The sequence below is a fragment of the Podarcis bocagei genome, assembly GCF_964188305.1.
Source record: "Podarcis bocagei genome assembly, chromosome: 14".
NCBI lineage: Eukaryota > Metazoa > Chordata > Lepidosauria > Squamata > Lacertidae > Podarcis > Podarcis bocagei.
The window spans coordinates 28,482,268-28,500,520 of record NC_138139.1 but is presented as its reverse complement, the minus strand read 5'-3'; the positions used below and the strand labels follow the sequence as shown (position 1 = coordinate 28,500,520).

Sequence of the window (18,253 nt, the reverse complement as noted above, 5' to 3'; positions counted from 1 at the left end):
CGATCACCAGTTTTCATTGCCTCCTCGCAGCGGATCAGGCGAGGGTGACTGGGGAGCCATATTTGCAACTTTGTAGTCCTCATGAACGCGCCCTTTCTCTCTCCCTCTCATCCTCCCCTCCCCAGATGTTGCGAAGCTCAGGCATAGTTTTTGGGAGGGTAGGGGGAGTTTGCATTCAAGACAAGGGTTGGAGGATGGGTGGGGGGCTTAAACCCTCCGATATAGCGAAGAGGGCAAGGAAGCTGGCGGCCGAAGAAGCCCCTGATGGAACCACCATCCTCACGCAAACACAAGATACACAAAAAGGCGGGCGAAAGGAAGCGGGGGTTGCTGACTGGTTGAGTTACCCCCCTTTTCCTCGGGGCTGGACTTGGGATGTTGTTCTGCTTCTGCCTCTAAATAAAGCTGAAACTTTGTCCGAGCGAGGAAGAGGTTGGAGCTGCATTTTGTAAAGTCTCCCAGCCTCGCCCGGGCGATTTCCAGGGCTCCGTTTTCCCCCCTGGTGCCCATTTGCAACAGAAGAAAACACTTCAGCCTGTGTAAGGTTGGGGCGGTGGGGGGGGGGGGAGAACTTGAGGCGCTGCATCCTTCCCGCCCCGCCGCCCAAGGAGAAATTAAGGTTGCCCGTTTCGAAGGCTGGTCTTCGTGGGGAGAGATTTGGGTGGCTTCTACTCTGCGTAAAGACGATGGCTTCGGAACCGGAGTGCGAGCTCTCATCTCCCCCTCCCATTCTTTTGCAAGAACTCGCCTGTGTCTGGGGAAGCAAGTGCCCCCCCCCTCCCCAACCCCACCCTCTTTAAAGATGTTTTCCTCCGCTAACGAGGGGGTGGGGGCATTTACGTAAGGTTTTAAAATCATAACGCAGTTTGGTTCCACCGTGCTGGTGGCGGTAGTGGGGGAAATGGATCTGTCACCTGCCTCCTTTCGCCCCCATCTCCCTTACTACCCCTGCCTCGGAAGCAGTAGCTGCAGCTCTCTGCGATTTCGGGCCCCTAGACAAGCGCAAGAACCCGACCTGCAGATTTATGTAACGTGCTCTTTAAACTTCAAAAGAAAGAAGTCTGGAAAGGGGGGGGCGCTTTTTATGGCACACACCGGCGCAGTTCTGCTTCTCCCTCTCTCCCCTTCGCGGGTGTTGACTAAGGTTTGTGCGGGCAGACGCGTCTCTGGCCGCGGGCGTGTTTTGTGTGTGCGCTCGTGGGGACGCCGGAGCCGCCTTGCTTGTGGGTCGGGAGCTCCGTCGGAAGAGCGCACTCCTCGGTCTCGGTCTCGGTCTCTCTCTCTCTCTCTCTCTCTCTCTCTCTCTCTCTCTCTCTCTCTGCCTCCGCCCCGCGGAAAGCCTCTGCCTAACTTGGGTCTCCTCGCTGGCGCTGGCCACACACACTCACTCCGAAGTAGGACACGGCGCCATCTTTCCCCCCGTCGAACTGCAAAGGAGAGAAGAGGCTGGGCTGGGAAGCGGAGGAGCCCTCTGGATCCACGCGAGGAGGAGGAGGAGAACGCAATTTGCACGGACGCCTAGAAAACAAAACAAAAAAAATATGGGGGGGGGACATGCTCGTTCTTTAGCTGGGCGGGGGAGTGTCTGTGGATCGCGGCGCCCGCCCGCAGGAATCTCTGCGCGCGGTGCATAATTCATGGGCAGAAGGTTACCTTTTCCTTCCCGGGCGGCGGGAGCAGCAGAGCGAGCGAGAGAGAGAGAAGCAGGGAAGCGCCTCCACCCACCCCGCGCCCTCCTCCCCCCCCGTGCGCACGCTTGGGCTCCGATCACGGGAACGGACGGGGTGGGGGGGATGGACGGTGGCGCTTAGCCGCCTCGGAGCCAAAGGGGGCAGCCGCCCGCCTGCCTCCCTCCGCCGTGCGTGCGTGCGAGCGAGCCGAACATGACTGCCAGCTTCCAGGGGCTGCCATTTTGTCACTGGTGTCACTGACGCGGGAGGGGGAGAGGCGCGCCGTTTAGACGGGCAAAACGGCCAGGAAAAGGAGGTTTGCACAAGCATTACGGAAGTTGCACCCAAGGTGATTGCGGGGCGGGGTGTAGTTTGAAGGACGATCTTGCTTTCGGGGGCCCAGGAATTTCCCATCTGCTTGCTGTTGGCGGGAAGGGGGGGGGCTTTTTGGAATCAGCCAGTCATTTTAAAGTGCTTCCCGACAGAGACAATATTTGGGTCGGGAGGAAGGGTGGGCTGTGGCGAAACACAGCGAGGGCCTTCCATCCTATTTGGGGAGGGGGCCTGTCTGGGGTTCCTGCCCTATAGATTCTACAGTCGTTCCTACCGCCCGTTGTCAGTGAATTTTCTTTGAATTGTGGAAGATGTGGGAAGGCAGAGAGTCAAGGAAGGTTCCTTTTCTCTTTGGCGGCAAAAATACTGGCTCTGGGTTTTTACTTTATTGTATTTGAGTTACCAGCAACAACCGTGGAGCTCCTTTCCTTTCGAAAAAGCAATTGATTGCCAACAGTCCCACCTTAAGAGAAGGCAATGCTGCAAAACTTTCATTTATACAGTAGTGTATACTAGTTATTGCTGAAGAGAAATAAGTGGGGGAATTCTTTAGACTTTTATGTCCCCTAGCAGAGCCTACTGCTTAAAGGATTTCTTGTAGGTTTGGCTACTGTCTTCCACAGCAATGATAGCTTAAAACCAGAATTTTAGCCATGGGATCACAAAAATTTATCAAGAGAATTTCACAGTATTCTGCAATTTCTTAATATCAGATTACTTCTAGATAGGTACATTTTGTCATGGAAAAGATAATCATCTATTTAAAATTGTCTCAGTTAAAATGAAAGCTAGTACAGTATTGTTAATCTAGCTGATTCATTGGAATATAGTGAATTTATTTATAGTGTGGCATTCCAAACATGTATAAAAGTGGCTTTATACCTAACTACCTTTTGTTCATTTACTATTCATTAGGTTTTTGCTAGACATTTGAATATTTACTATTCATGAAGTTCTAGCCAAGCATTTGGATTTGTTTTATTAGACGCTTGCTTGGAAATAGGTTACAAATGTGTCCAAAGCAAGACAGATTAACTTCCAATAAATTTTTTTGTTGAGGGTGATGTATTTGGAATAGTCTGTATGGTTTATTGGGTTGCTGGTGGTGGTTTTCTTTTTTTCTTTTTACAAGGATTGAAATTATGCAAGCCGAGTCCATTAAAAATCAAACAAATCCTCTGTTGGATCTCTGTTCTCTTGCCTTGATTATATGAATGGGAGCTTAGCTACAGCAGGAGAGCCCAGTGGATTGTGTCCAGGACAAAGTTGATAGTTTTAACCTGGTGTATCATATGCCAGTCTTTCCCAACCTGGTGCCCTCCAGATGTTTTGGACTACAGCTCCCATCAGCCCAACATAATAAAGCTCTGCTGTGCTGGCTGGGACTGATGGGGATTGTAGTTTAACATATCTGGAGGGCACTAGGCTGGGGAAGGCTGCCATATGATGTTTTTCATGTTAACTCCTTATGCCCTGGACCTGGTGAATTTCAATTCTATATGACCCATTTAACTGAAATTTTTAATTTAGCAGAATTTCCTTTTGTTTCCTCACTTGTCTCAATATTCCATGGGTCTCTGTAAACAGGAGTTGACTTTATTGGAAAAACTATATGCATGCTTACCTACGCTGTAACACAGCTGATTACTTTTGAGATCTGGTAATCCTGTTGGTTTACAACAGACATTAGTTTACACAGGTATAGTGGGCAAGACTATTGCACTCCATTTTTTAAGCTATTTACTTCATGGCAAAATCAAGGAGCAAGAAATCTAACTCACCCTGGGCAGCAAGATGAGCCCCACCTACCTGAGCCTGGAACTGAAGAGGAGGGCTGGGGTGGGGATAATCTTCAAGGTGCATGGGGAGAGGCCCTCATTCATTTGGAACTGGGCTAGAGGATTTTCAGCCTGGTATTTTACTTATGATGGGCTTGCAGCAGCATGTCTGAAGCTCTGTGTAACAACAGAAACAAGATTCCCAGTCCTTTCCCTTACTGTTGGGTGTGGGTAGGGGGGATTGAAAACTGGGTGGAGGGTTAACAGAATGGAGTATTGTGGAGAAGGGCATGACTGACTGACTGGGACACCAAACAGGAGGACACTGCAACAATTAGTTGCAGGTCTTCTGTATCCCAGCTGGAAACTTTGAGAAGAAGGGGTGCCAAGAGATCAGTTGTAGTTGATCCCCTGAAGAAGAGTGAGCCTGGAAATATGGGATGATTGTAGATTTGTAGAATTGGAAGGGGTCCCAAGGGTCATCTAGTCCAACCCCCTGCAATGCAGGAGTCTTCGCGAAAGCATTCATGACAGATGGCCATCCAACCTCTATTTTTTTTTAAAAAAATGCACTGCATATTTTATTTGTTCAGACATTTTATCTTTGTTGTTTTTAAAATATCTGATCTTGCAGCTGTGTGGCTTTTCACTTTTCTTTCCACATCCCAAAATCTGGTATGATAAATCCTGGGAGCCTGTTGCCTGGTTGGTGGAGAAGAGTTGGCTGGACTTTAGCCCCAGCTTAGCTGTAATAGAGGATGAGAAAAGGGTGGGGGGAAATATTGGTGCAACAAGGAGGATCTCGTGCCACTTGCTAGGGAGGGCAGTTGAGTGGTTGATGGCTCCTAAGTATACAATTATGTGTACTAGGCACTTCTGTGCTTTAGCAGGGAGCTCAGTCCTTGCCCACATGCTCTTGCTGTTCAGTTTCTCTCCAATAACCTTCCTTTTGCTGAGACAGCAAGGAGGTGCTGGCTTTGCTTAATGCAGTTCTTCAGCCATCTGGCTCCCAGAGGCTCTGCCTGCCTGCCTGCCTTTGATGGGAGGGGTTCTTTTGGTACTCTGTAGGGAGAGTATTCCTGCAAGATGTATTTCTTTGCTGCTGCTGCTGCTTGTTTTTATCTGATGTGATTTCCACATTGCAAGCCAGGTAAGCAGTGCTGAAGGAATCTGTTCCTGCAGAGGGAATGCCACAGAGGCAATTTCAGAACATGTTTGTTCATTGTAATTGTTGAACAGAGGTTAGACTGTCTAAAAAAGCAAACGGTGGATTCACTGCTTTTTTGAAGTATAATAACCTGCTGGCTTTGTATGGAGAAGAAGGAGGTACACCTCCATCTCCTCTTTATAAAATGCCTAATGGTGAACTATATTCTGGTGACATCTTCATAGTGACACACACACCCCACATGTGTTTTTCTCTGGTCTTGACTACCTGACATCTGAGCAACATGAGCCTGGCTTTTGGATCAGGCCGAAGGTCCATGTAATCCAGCACCCTATTCTCAGTGGTCAACTAGATGCCTCTGGGAGGCCTTCAAACAGGTCCTGACCTTAGTTCTGCATTGTTTTTCTTTCAACTTTTTTCCCCAGTCACTGGCCTGGTGTTTTTCATGTGAGGGACCCTTGGAAATGTTGGAAATGTTGGAGTGTGTTAACCTCTTATTCGGAGACTCTTAGGTTTCCATCCATTGTTCTACATAACGGTACTATTTATGGGTCACAATGATGTTTTCAAAAACCCCAACATGCCCTTTTATGTGCCCTGTCTGGTACTCAATAGCACACCTGCACAAATCCCTTGACATGAATGAGAGCTGTGCCAGAGCAACCAGCTGAGCTATCCCATCTGTAATTAAGTCATAATTTGGCATATGAAGAGCCCTGCTAGTTCAGGCCAAAGGCCTATCTAGTCCAGCACCCTGTTCTCACACTGTGACTGACTAAATACCTATGGGAAGCCCTCAAAACAGGACGAGAGTGCAACAGCAGCGCTCTCCCTCTTTGTAAACCCCAGCAACTGGGATTCAGAGACATAGTGCCTCCTACTCGACATAAATTAAGAAAGCTATAGGCATCCCAAAATAACAGCTGTGGATTGTCCAGTAACAGAGGATCTCCTCTGGTTGTGAAGCCAGCTTTGAGGTTGCACCAAGACAGTTGGATATTTCTTTTGTCTCCCCACCTTCTCCCTCCCTAATTTGGGCTGGGACAAGCGGGAGGGTGCCTAAAAAGACTTTTATGGGAAGTCCACTTCTGTGAATTAGCCATTGAAGGTAGTCCTCCTGTTTTGGACTAGGGGCTCACCACACCTTAAATTCTCATACAGTTATTATGGCAAAAGGTTTCATGGACCTGAGCCCACAAAAACCTATGGCATAATGAACGTGTTCCTTTCTAAGGTGCCACAAGACTCTCTGGCTGTTTTTGCTGCAATAGACTAACCCTGCTACCCTTCTGGAAATTACAATAAATGCCATTTTGTTTATTAAATTGCTGTTGCACCCTTCTTCCAAAGAGTCTAGTTCCTCCCCATCCCCTTTGTGAGATGGGTTAGACACACACGGAGATAGAATGAGGGCCCCCAGTGAGAGCTGCACAGATGGAGGCAGGTTTGAACTTACGTTAGTTCTCAGTCATAGTCTGATGCTCTGCCAAATGAACTACCCTGGCTGTCAGCTGCTGGGGCTTCTGTAGGCTAGGAGGGCCAGTCAAAGGCAAGGCCATTCCAGGAGGCTGGAAGAACAGAAAGCCCCCTGGTGTTTGATTTATTCGTGTAGATACTTACACTAGCCAAATATATATTGCGAAGAGTGCCATTTTGAATCCACAACGAATTTCTTTCTCATGCAAGATCGAAGCCAGGATGTTGGGCCCTGGGTGATGGAGATATGGAAGGTTAGGCTGAAATGCACTGCAGGACCACAGCTGGGCTCAGGCATGCAAGGTCAGTGGGTGGATTCAGATGGTTTATCAGCAAGCCATTTATTTAGGGAGGAGTGTGTATTAGAGAGTGGTACCATATTTCGTCGTCCCCCCCATGCTATAAAAGGAGGATCTTTTGCGATGTGAAGCTCTTAGTTGATGCAGAACACTTAACAACAGGGATCTTCCTGGGACAAGTAGCAGCAACCTTCAAAAGCAAACTTCACGGAGGAAGCTGAGGGGCATATTGCAAGGAAGATCCAGAGAAACCAGTTTGGAAAGCAGTTTTGGGTTCCGTGAAGAGCAAAGCTGTGGGGTGCCAGGATTCGTCAGCAGTGCAGGGGTGTGGTGATCTGTGCTTTAAGCGGAGGCAGAGAAGCTGCCTAGAGATCTCTGCTCTTCTCACTGTGCACTTTTGTAATAAGTTGCAAAGGCCTGTTTCAGCTGCCCTCAATGCAACTAGCACAAAACCACCTGAGGACAGTTTCAAGGAACAGAATGTATCATTTGGAGAAGGACCCGTGATAAGGGGACATGATAAAAACAAAACAAAAACTTTTTAAGCAGCCATCTAATTTCACTGGGGCTTTTAAACCATCAAAATGAGTGGGAAACCTCAGGCTGTCTGTGTTCCTTGGCACTCTCTGAAAAAGCCACACACCCACTACCAGGCACCTGCTGCTCCATCTCCCCCTTGAGCACTTTTACCTGGCTGGAAAGAGACTGACATCTGATCCTGCCTCTTGCTTGCTTGGATGGAGGGCAGGGAGGGGGTGTGAGTGTGATGAAACTAGCCTACTGTTCAAAGGTAGAATTTATACTTGTTGCCCTGCCCACGTCTGCCTCTGGCCCAACCCAACACTGGCACATGGCACCCAGAAAGTTGCCCAGAAGTGAGTATCTTGGGCAAATTTATTAAACAATTAATATAAAATATCTTAAGTTGTGAAGAAAATTAACTTATATTTGATGGCAGATTTCTTGTGCGTCGAATGATATTTGCACATGGTTGGATATGGGCCCTCCTGAAAAACCCAGTACATCTGCTTAACTGTCCTTTCCAAGCAATTATTGTGGAAGTGAAAGTATAGCTGTAAGCTGCCTTGAGTCCCTGTCAGGGGGAAAAGATGGGGGGAATAATGATGATGATGATGATGATGGAAGAACGGGATCTTTTATAGTTATGGCAGATACATTTTTATATAAGTAGTAAGGCATAATAGAGGATCAAGATACAGTTGCAGACATAGCTCGTGTCTGCTTTTCTCTCTTTGAATATTAATGTCAGATCACACCTGGCGTATAGTGTCCATTTCTGGGTGCCACAATATAAGAAGGATATTGACAAGATGGAGCGAGTGCAAAGGAGGGCAACCAAGATGATTAAGCGTTTGGAAACCAAGCCTTATGAGGAATGGTGGAGGGAGTTTAGCCTGGTAAAGAGGAGACGGAGAGGAGATATGAGAGCCATCTTCAAATAGGGCTGTCAAATGGAAGATGGCACAAACTTGTTTGCTCTGGATGGTAGAACCCGAACCAATGACTTCAAGTTACAAGAAAAAGATTCCAACTAAACATCAGGACGAACTTTCTAGTGAGAGCCAGTGCTTTTTTCCCTAGGGGGACGCAGGGGTACACATACCCCTAAGTATTTTGTGAATCTAGGTTTGGCCTCATTGAGGGGCAGTATTTCAATATGAGTAGGAAAATGAGAGTACCCCTAAACATTTTTTTTAGAAAAAAAGCACTGGTAAGAGCTGTTCGATGGTGGAACAGACTCCCATGAGATGTGGTGGACTCTCTTCCTTGGAGGTTTTTAAGCAGAGGTTGGATGGCTGGATGCCATGGCTGCTTTAGTGGATATTCCTGTATTGAAAGTGTTGGACTAGATGACCCTTTGCACCCCTTCCAACTCTACAATTCTATGATTCTAATACAGTGGTACCTCGGGTTACAGACGCTTCAAGTTACAGATGCTGCTAACCCAGAAATGGTACCTCGGGTTAAGAACTTAGCTTCAGGATGAGAACAGAAATCGTGCTCCGGTGGCGCGGCAGCAGCAGGAGGCCCCATTAGCTCAAGTGGTGCTTCAGGTTAAGAACAGTTTCAGGTTAAGAACAGTCCTCCGGAACGAATTAAGTACTTAACCAGAGGTACCACTGTAGGTACTGTGTCAGTCTAGGACGGGTGGGGGAACCAACTGTCACCTTCCAGATGTTGTTGGTCTCCCAACTCCCATCAGCCTCAACCAGCATGGCCAATGGTCTGGGGTCCAACAACATCTGGAGGGGCACAGCTGGTTCCCCTTCCCTAGCTTAGGTGGAGGAAGGAGTGGGGCTGTGGCAGGTGCATTTTGCTTTAGGTTTCTTCTCTCCCCTCCTTGTCTTTGCTAAAAGATGCTGTATTCCTCTGAGGCTCTTAATTACACACACACACACACACACACCGCTATCGACATCAGTTGCTTAAGCCTTCTTCTTTGTTATCTTGAGCACAAGCTGGCAGCATATGGTCAGATAGACAACAGTCTTGATCAGCTGTGTGCTGATCTTGGGGGTATTCTTATTTACTGAGGTCACACAGGGGCCTGGTTAGGCACTGTTAAAGTTGCAAGAATAAAAAAGCTCCATATCAAATCTGCCAAACGAAACCAGCTGAGGATGCATGTCAGAATGATGAGGATATAGGGCACACTCAGGCTTTGGAGTGATGCTAACACTGCCTGTTGCTTCTTTCCTGGTGGTAGGATGTTCCTCGCTCCCACCACCTGCAATTGATTCATACTATATTAGATTGAGGACCTTAAGAACAGTTACTCCTGAACAAAAATTAAAGCTGCAATTTTGTAAAAACGTACAGCCGTTTACAAAGACACACAGTTTTTGCTTAGATGTGACATTAAAATGCATAACGTTTATTTGTAAGCATGCCCTATTGATTTTGGTGTGTTTAGGGTCATAGTTTTACTCTAGTGTAATTAGAGGGCCTGCAGCAATTCAGCTGTGGGAAGATGTGTTTCATTCACGGAGCTTAGAGCAACATATTTGCAGATGAACTCCGTTTTATCCTCACAACAACTCAGTGAGGTAGGCTAGGCCAAGTGAGTGACTGGTTCAAGGACACCTGTTTCACAGCTGAGAGAGGATTTGAGCCCACTTCCAACAGGCTGCCAACAGCACTTACTGGCTCTCTCAATCTCTCTATTCATTTTTATACCATAGTGTACATAAATAGCGAGTTGTCTCCTTCTGTAAGGTAACTAGTATCCTGAAATCTATAGAGTGAATGGAAAAGAGTCAATGGGCCAAGTCATTTGTTGATCTACAGTGTAATCTAGCTCAATAGATGAAGAGAGATTTCCTAGTAGCTTTTTATGGTAAACTGAGACCAATAATTCTTGAAGTGCTGTTGCAGTTTGCCTCAAAACAGCTTGTATGTTCGCTTAAGGTGGTGGTTGCAACTAAATATAATTTAACTTAATATTTTTGTTGTTAATTTTTATCTGCAGGTTAAAGAACTTGTTCTCGACAACTGTAGATCAAATGAAGGCAAAATTGAAGGTCTGACAGATGAATTTGAAGAGCTCGAATTCTTAAGTACAATCAACGTAGGCCTCACCTCAGTTGCAAACTTACCAAAGTTAAACAAGCTTAAGAAGGTAGGTGTTGTTGCTGTTTAGTCGTTTAGTCGTGCCCGACTCTTTGTGACCCCATGGACCAGAGCACGCCATGACCCCATGGCCCGTCTTTACTCTTCCAAGTAGCACCCACTCTCCCTTCTACCTCTTACCCTCAAGGTGGGTAGATGTCTTTATTTAAAAAGAAAAGAAAGGCATTATTATTAAAGCATGGAATGAGTTTGCCAAAGAGGAACTTTTACATCAGATGTTTAGATTTCCTTGTGGCAAAAGAGCAAAGCAAAATTGTGGCGTTTTATTTTAAGTTATTAATAGTAAGACACATATTTCTACATAATGAGAGTTCCTAATGCATAAACTTCATCTCTGACATTGCCAACTCTCCTCCTCTTTATCTTTTCAGCAAACCCCCTTGACCCAACTGCTTCTCATCTTCTCCTCCTTTGCCTCTTTCATCCATCTTTGCCTCTGGGCTGATTCTCTCCTGCCCTGCCCTGGACACCCCTTTGCTCTTGCCTTCACCAAGAGCTCCTCTGTGTCTGCTGTAAAATTCCCTCTGTCAACTCATCCCCTGCTCCCTTTCAGCACAGCACCTTGTCCACCATGCTCTGCCTTGTGCTCCTTCCATGACCTCCAATCTATTGATCCAGTGGCCTACCCAGCAGCCTCCCCTCTTCCCCATGTCTGCCAGACTCCTGTGTTTCCTGCAGTTTGCACCTTCGCTTCATCTGTCTCATCTGCTCTTGACTTCCTTAACCCTTTCCCAGTGTTTTTCTTTGCCCCTTTCAGCCCTCCTAGCTCATCCCCCCCATTTGATATCTCTCTCCATGGCCTTGTGAAGCTGAGTTACCTGTGGACCAACTTTGTCCATTAGAAGCTCCCATATTCTCCTCTGCTTCTTTATCTACCTGCCCAAGCAGCACCATTTTGCCTCTCTGATTCACACCAGCTGAAGGAATTTTCACTTTCCGTCTTCTTCCTTTTGATGCCCTCCTCATGCACATCCCACCCCACCCCCTTCTTGCTCCCTGCCCAAGACTTTCCCTCCTTATTCAGTGCTGAAATGGAAACCAGCAGCTCTGATTACTTGCCGCCTCTCCTCTTTCGGCTGCCCTTCATCCTGCACCTCCCTCTTTGCTTTCCGTTATTGCTTGATGAGTTGACTGCCCTGTAACCCCTCTCAGCACATGCTTCCGTGATCTCCTCCCTTTTTGGAGTTGTCCTCTCCAGCACCATTATCCCTCCTCCACTTACACAGCTTTTCCCTTTCCCCCCACGGTGCTCAAACATCCTGCTGTTTCCCTTGGCCCGTCCTTACTCTCCCAAGTGCCACCCCCTGTCCCTTCCACCTCATACCCTCAAACTCCTGGTGCACATGCTGCTTACTCCTATTGCCTCACCTCTGCTCTTGACACCCTCTGGTCTGGGTTCTACCCCCTGAACGCCACTGACTCTATAGTCTCAAAAATCATTGCAAGATCTAAAGGTGCTACATTCCTCTTTGACTTTCTGCTGCCTTTGATACAGTTGATTCCCCCCATCCACTGCTCCTGGCTTGCCTCCTTATGCCCTGGATCTCCATGATGCTGTCCTCTGCTGGATCTTTTCCTACATATCTTAATAGTTCCTATAAGTGGGAGCTCTTCCTCTGCTTCCCTTCTCTCTGTTTGTGTCCTTCAGGTCCTCTACTATGTTTTCTCTCTCCACAACAACGGTTGGGTTTCTTTTGTAGCCTGATAGTCAGAGTCCTCTCTGGGAAACTTTCCAAGGGCCACATGTCAGTGGTGGGTGGGGCCAGAGGCAAAAGCGGGCGAAGCAACAAAAGCTGTTTGGATAGTAGGCTTGTTTCTACACACACTCATACACAGCCTCTGCAAGGGCACATTCCAGCCAGGCAAAAACCTTAAGGGTGTGAAGCAGGGCCTTTGAGAGGCGTGGTCTGAGGAGAGTTCAAAGGGCCAGACAGAGAGGCACCCCCCACCTCTGCTCTCCACGCTGTCCCCAGGCAATTCAGGTCAGTGCAAGCCATTCCACAGAGCCATTTAAAGCCCCAAACTTTAAAATGTGATTGAATCCTGAAAACTGCAAAATGTGTGGACCATTTTTATATATTTTTGCCCTCAGCTCGAGTTAAGCGACAATAGAATCTCAGGAGGACTGGAAGTATTGGCAGGAAAATGTCCGAACCTCACACACCTAAACCTAAGTGGCAACAAAATAAAGGATCTCAGTACAATAGAACCTCTGGTAAGTCGGTGCAAAGCTGTCAGAGAGCCACCTGAGGCCAGCTTTTGATGCCATGGCCCACACTAATGCCCATGATTCATGGTGGGGCTTTCCTTGCCTGCTGCGTTTGGGGCCCTGGCGCAGATGTGGTCACCAGAGTATTGGATTGGAACTGAGGCACCTCAGGCTGAAAATCACCACCACTCAGCCATGAAGTTGACTTTGGGCCCATCACTGTCCTTGGCCTAACCCACTTCACCAAAGTGTTGCGGGGGAGAATTTTTGCCTTGACGGTAAGGTGGGACTATTAATAACCGTAACAAAACAATTGTGTGTATGGGTGGAGTTCTCTTGGGTGCCTCTTGCCCATTTCTCCTCTCCTGCTTGGCCTTGTGGGTGCCCAAACCTTACACCCCATGACCTCTTTGCCACCCAGTTTTGTTCCAGCGGCCCTCTAGCCCATCCCCATCAGAGTTTGTCTCTCAGGAAGGCCTGGCAATGAGTGGTTGCTTCCTCATCCAGCCAGTGGTGTTCCTGGTCTATTTTTTGCCATTGCCCCTTCCAGGATCATCCAGTCACATTTACCTTTCTTGTTTCCTGGTGGCTCTTCAGCAGTAGAGTGTGTGTGCCTGCTAGTGGCACACGGAAGGGGATGGAATAGTCAGTGTGTGGGGCATTGCAAGAGATTTAACACCATACATTCTGTCAGTCATCCTTGCCAGGGCCCTGTAACTTGGGTGCGGGGGGGGGGGGTTGCCTGTGGCTGCATGAGCTGTTTATGGCCAAGACCAGATCTGAGCAGTAGTTCACCCTCATAGCCCCCAAACATCACCACACTGTCAGAATTTCTTCTCCACCTGCTGCTGCTGCTGCACTTTGTTTGCTGCATTTATATGGTTCCTTTCTCCCAAGGGGGGCTTACAACTAAAAACAAACACAAAATGAAGCTTGTGAAAAACAAAGCAAGAAAACAGTAGAGTTGTGTCAGGTCCTTGATGCAGTAGATGTCAGGCCCTTGATTCCAGAGCTGATGGCCTGAAGTTCTCCTTCCTCCCATCATTTTATTAGCCAGTAAAATGTTTGCTACCCTCTGAACCCAACAGCTGAGGGAGCCTTCTTAAAATTCCAGAAGTGGTGCAAATCTTCTGGCTGCGGCTACTGCTGCCGCCTTTTTACTCCCTTTTGCTCTTGATTGACACGCAGAGTTGTTTGCACAGCTCCCTCTGGTGGTCACTTGAAGGGTTCATGTTGCACATTGCTCGGAAGCAAGGTCTCTTGCTTTGAGCGAGGCTTTGAATTCTCAGGGCAGCCACAGGTGACACAGCAAGTTTACTTCTCTTTCCATGTGTCTTGAGAGATTTGGGACTCTTCCTTCTCAAGCCTCGCAGGGCCTAACCAAGCCCATCCTGGTCGCTGCAGTGGCTTAAATCTCCTAGGTATCTCCTGATGTGTCAGCTAGAAGACCTTCCTTCCTGTTCTGGGAGCATCTTTGCTTTTTAATACATACTTGGTGAGCTTTGGTCTTTGGTAAGGTTTGATTCTGATAGGCGAAACCCTTCATTTGCCTTTCAGGAAAAGTTAGAAAACCTGAAGAGTTTAGATCTTTTCAATTGCGAGGTAACTAACTTGAACGACTACAGAGACAACGTCTTCAAACTCCTCCCGCAACTCACGTATCTCGATGGATACGACCGGGATGATAAAGAGGCCCCCGATTCAGATGCTGAGGGCAATGCGGAAGGCTTTGATGACGATGAGGAGGAGGAAGATGGTAGGTCACTTTGTTCCTTACCTCTGTCTTGTTAGTGGAGTTTCCCAAGAGTAGAAGCAAATGTCCTTGTGCTGTTTCTATATTAAGAACCTCCGGCAAAAATTGCTGCAGCTCAGTACTTTAACAGCACTCTAGTTTTATCCCGAAAAAGGTTGGTAAAATATAAGAACAGACTTTCTGGATTGGACAGAAACTATCCGTCTAGTTGACTAGTCTATGTTCAACAGCAGCAGGCAGGCAGATGCCTCTGGGAAGCTCCCCAGAAAGTCAGGGCAATGATCCTTTTTTGCTGGTTGTTGCTCACACCTGCTGTTTAGAGCCTCCACTTAAACTGTCATGGAGAATAGCCGCTGATACAGACCTTTCCCTCCAGATTTACCTCAGTCCCCTTAGCCCCACGAGCTGCACATCACGTTTTTCAGATGCGCCCTTTGAATTTCTGCGGCGTCGCCTACATTACCTCTTTATTATTCTTGTATTTTAGCCCCTCTCCCCTCCCCATTCAAGTACCACAAGAGCCTGAGGTTTGCCACATCCCATGACAGTGAGTGCTGTGGTGCATCAGGTCACAAGAGCAGAAAGCCTGATTCCGCAGCATCACGGTCTTTTCCCAGCTCCCATCAATTACACCAACTCTTGGCACGAGAAGGACCTCCGGCTGCCACTTGGCTTTACTTGGCTGTAGCTCCTGTGAATTTTATCGCGAGCCTGGCAGGCAGAAATCAAGCAGGTGGCATCTTTCCCCACCGCGACTATTGCCATGCCCAGGAAATGCTTTTCCTACTCAGCTTGCGCATGTCAGGCTGCAGGAAGACTGGGTGGCAAACTGCTCTTAAGCAGACCTGCACTGCTCCCCAGTAGCTCCTTGCAGCAAATCGACCTTGTGAACTTCCTTTTTGCAGAAGAGGAATATGACGAAGATGCTCAGGTAGTAGAAGATGAGGAAGATGAGGATGAAGAAGAGGAAGGAGAAGAGGAGGATGTAAGCGGGGAAGATGAGGTAAGAATGTCATTTTGGAGGGGCGAGGATATAGCTGAGAGTCTCTCACTGCTGAACCAGTGCTGGAAGGAACTCGGGTCCTGGGATTCCTTAGGCGCCATGGTGGATTCTTTCCCTCCCCTTTGAAATCTCTACAGTATTTCCCAATAGCTTTGCCAGCTTGAAAAAGTTCTGTACAAGGACAAAGGACATTTTCCGCTTTCTTTCCCACAGGAGGATGAAGAAGGGTTCAACGATGGTGAAGTAGATGATGAAGAGGAGGAAGAAGAAGCTGGTAAGCGCAGAACTGAAACAGGAAAAATAATCACTTCCTTGTGAATGGTCAAAGGGTTACAGCAACGCAAGCTTAGAGTCTGAATAGCCCATTCCTGCCATTGTGCCCAATAAGAGATAGAAAATGCCACATGGAGGAAAATCCATGACTGCAGTGTGATAAGATTTTGAGATATTTCACATGGAGACTCTTTTCACAGAGATTCCTTCAAGATTCTTGACTTTGGATCTTCTGTGCCGTTTCCCCCTCAAGCCCTGCAGAGAGGCTGCTGGCTTCCTCCTGCTGGTTGTGGCTGTTTGATAAATGATAAATCATTTTTGTGCAGATGTTTTTATTCTTTGCACATACTTCATGTGGTGCAGAGTTGTTTTTTAATAATAAGCGTTTGGTAGACAGGACGATGGGGTCTTCTTTCTGGTGGCACCCAAACTGTGGCACTCCCTTACCGTAGAGGTGTGTTATCTGTGTCGACGCTTGGTGCCTTTTGTTGGTTTTATTTATCCTGGCCTTTGGAAATGAAATAGAAATTTTTACCTGCCTTTCCTGTATGCAATTGCTGTTAGCTGTTCTATGTTTTTGTTTGTTGATTATTTTGTACGTGCTTGTTTAGTTTATGTAAACTGTTCTGGACCCTTAGGATGCGAAAGCCCTGAGACAAAATTGAGCTGTCTGTGCATCACTATTTGGCCCTTCAGTGGCTGGATCTGAGTGTGGGTAGCCAATACACTGCTGGTAGATGGCTATTTGGGATTTGTTGGCCCCCCACCCTCAGACTGACCCTCTAGTTTGCTGCTCAGTTTTTCCTGCTTCAAATGCGAAGACCAGCACAGGCCTGAGCTGTGCTGGATTTGATGTGGAACAAGGTCATTCTATGCTCTGGCACAGAAAGGAGAATTTTACAGTGCTGCTTCTTCAACATACCGACACAATGCTCTTGCCAAAAATATCCCTGCAATGGAACAAGTGCCAAAACCATGGGGCCTGGGAAGCGTTAGGTCTCTCACTGGGGAAAACCATAACACGGCCTTTAATTTCTTTCCACAGAAGAAGAAAAAGGACAGAAGAGAAAACGAGAACCTGATGATGAAGGAGAAGAAGATGAAGATGATTAAACTCAAAATAATCTGTTGTGGGGAGGGGGTGGGGAATAAATTTCCTACTGTGATTTGACTGTTTCTACCCTGTATTTCACCCCTCCCCCCCTCCCCGGAGTGTAACGTTGCTGTGGGATCGAGCGGGACATGCATAATTGGGTGGGCGAAGGAATTAAAATATCATTTTTTAAAAGACAACAACAACCTGCCACTCTTACTTTTTGTTCCTGAATAATTTCCTTTTGTGCCCATTATTAGTTCCTGTTAATGCAATAACAAATATAAAGCAAGTGGTGAATTTGTTGCTTGGAGTGGATCATTCTGGACACAACTTGAGTTTTGTTTTGTTTTTGAAAAGACGAGCGAGTAAATTTCCACATGTGATGCAAAGGTGAGATCTTTGGGGTCCTGAGAATGGCTTTTGCCGGTCTCTAGGCATTTTTTTCTTCTACTTCTTCTGGATGCAGCAATTTTTTTGCGGTGAAAGCATTCCAGCCACAGCAGCGGGGGTGCAAGCAGCATCTTGATAAAGTGTTTTTCTTTGTTGCCTGTTTGTGAATGGCTGCCGTTCCCAGGAAAACACACACACACACACACACACACACACACACACACACACACATTTCCTCCACTTCCTGTAGGTATCTTTTTACTTTCGCTGTTTGTAAATAGTGACCAAATACGTAATCTCTTTCCCTGACTCCTGGCCCTTTACCACCATTTGATTTGGTTTGGGGTGGTGACTTTGCAAATCTTCCGTTGTGGGTTTTCCCCATACTTGTTATTATTATTTTTTAGAGCACAAACCACCCCCTGAGGGGAATCTTCCTTGATTTGGAGATGGCCGGGCAGACAGTGATTCCCCTTGAGTTGTGCCCTTTCTTTATTTCAGGTATATGGAAAAGTTGTCTGTCAACGGCAGTCATTGAAATATATATATAAAAATATATATAAAAAGTGTTCCTAATTTCCTGAGTTAACTGGTGAAATGAATCTGACAGTTGTAATAAAAAAGAAAATGTTTGAACCCTTTTAACTAAGGTGTGTACTATTTTGGTCTGTAAAATATTATATATATAGATATATTAACACCTCCTTAATGATAAGTGAATGAGAATCTGTTTCCACTTGTGCTCTGTAATACTCTTGAAGATTTTTACAAACCTTTAAATACTGGAGGGGGGTGGGAGACGGACAATGCCGCATGTCTAGCCTAGGCTGGTTTCCTTTCGTACACTCAAGCACGGAATGCTAATTGCAAAAGTTGTATTTTCTTACCATGTTGCGAAGTCATTTAAATTGACTGTGCAACATTCCTAGTTGAATGTACAGTTTTAATTTCATATCCCTCTTTAAAAAGATAGTTAGAAGTGACTTGTATTTCCTAGTCAATATCTCACCTGTGTATAAAAGACAAAAGCAAAAAAAAAAAAAAAAGAAAAGAATATTGCAACCTTCCCTCTTGCTCCCCAAAGAGCCAAACTTTTTCAGTTTTATGTCTTGTTTGTCATTGATGAATTTCAATAAATCTTTTTATACAATTTT

At 46.6% G+C, this 18,253-nt stretch overlaps 1 protein-coding gene and 1 long non-coding RNA gene across 5 annotated transcripts in view; one reads left to right on the top strand and one right to left on the bottom strand.

Annotated features, from left to right (window-relative positions):
• The window catches only part of ANP32A (acidic nuclear phosphoprotein 32 family member A), a 26,335-nt gene extending 8,082 nt beyond the window's left edge, over positions 1 to 18,253 (top strand). For 2 of the 4 annotated variants that reach the window (XM_081171314.1, XM_081171313.1), the window contains 6 exons: positions 10,215 to 10,364; positions 12,468 to 12,590; positions 14,142 to 14,340; positions 15,243 to 15,340; positions 15,554 to 15,614; positions 16,659 to 18,253. In XM_081171314.1, coding sequence (XP_081027440.1) covers positions 10,215 to 10,364; positions 12,468 to 12,590; positions 14,142 to 14,340; positions 15,243 to 15,340; positions 15,554 to 15,614; positions 16,659 to 16,726 — 699 coding nt within the window. In that variant the 3' untranslated portion in view covers positions 16,727 to 18,253. Of the gene's footprint in view, positions 1 to 886; positions 1,028 to 9,400; positions 9,449 to 10,214; positions 10,365 to 12,467; positions 12,591 to 14,141; positions 14,341 to 15,242; positions 15,341 to 15,553; positions 15,615 to 16,658 lie in introns of those variants that run through there. The other 2 variants (XM_081171312.1, XM_081171315.1) reach the window with 2 other exon arrangements.
• LOC308573906 lies at positions 1,023 to 2,017 on the bottom strand. Its single transcript, XR_014002215.1, has 2 exons — positions 1,654 to 2,017; positions 1,023 to 1,518 (listed from the first exon to the last, which is right to left on the bottom strand). It is a non-coding gene; the product is annotated as an uncharacterized lncRNA (long non-coding RNA).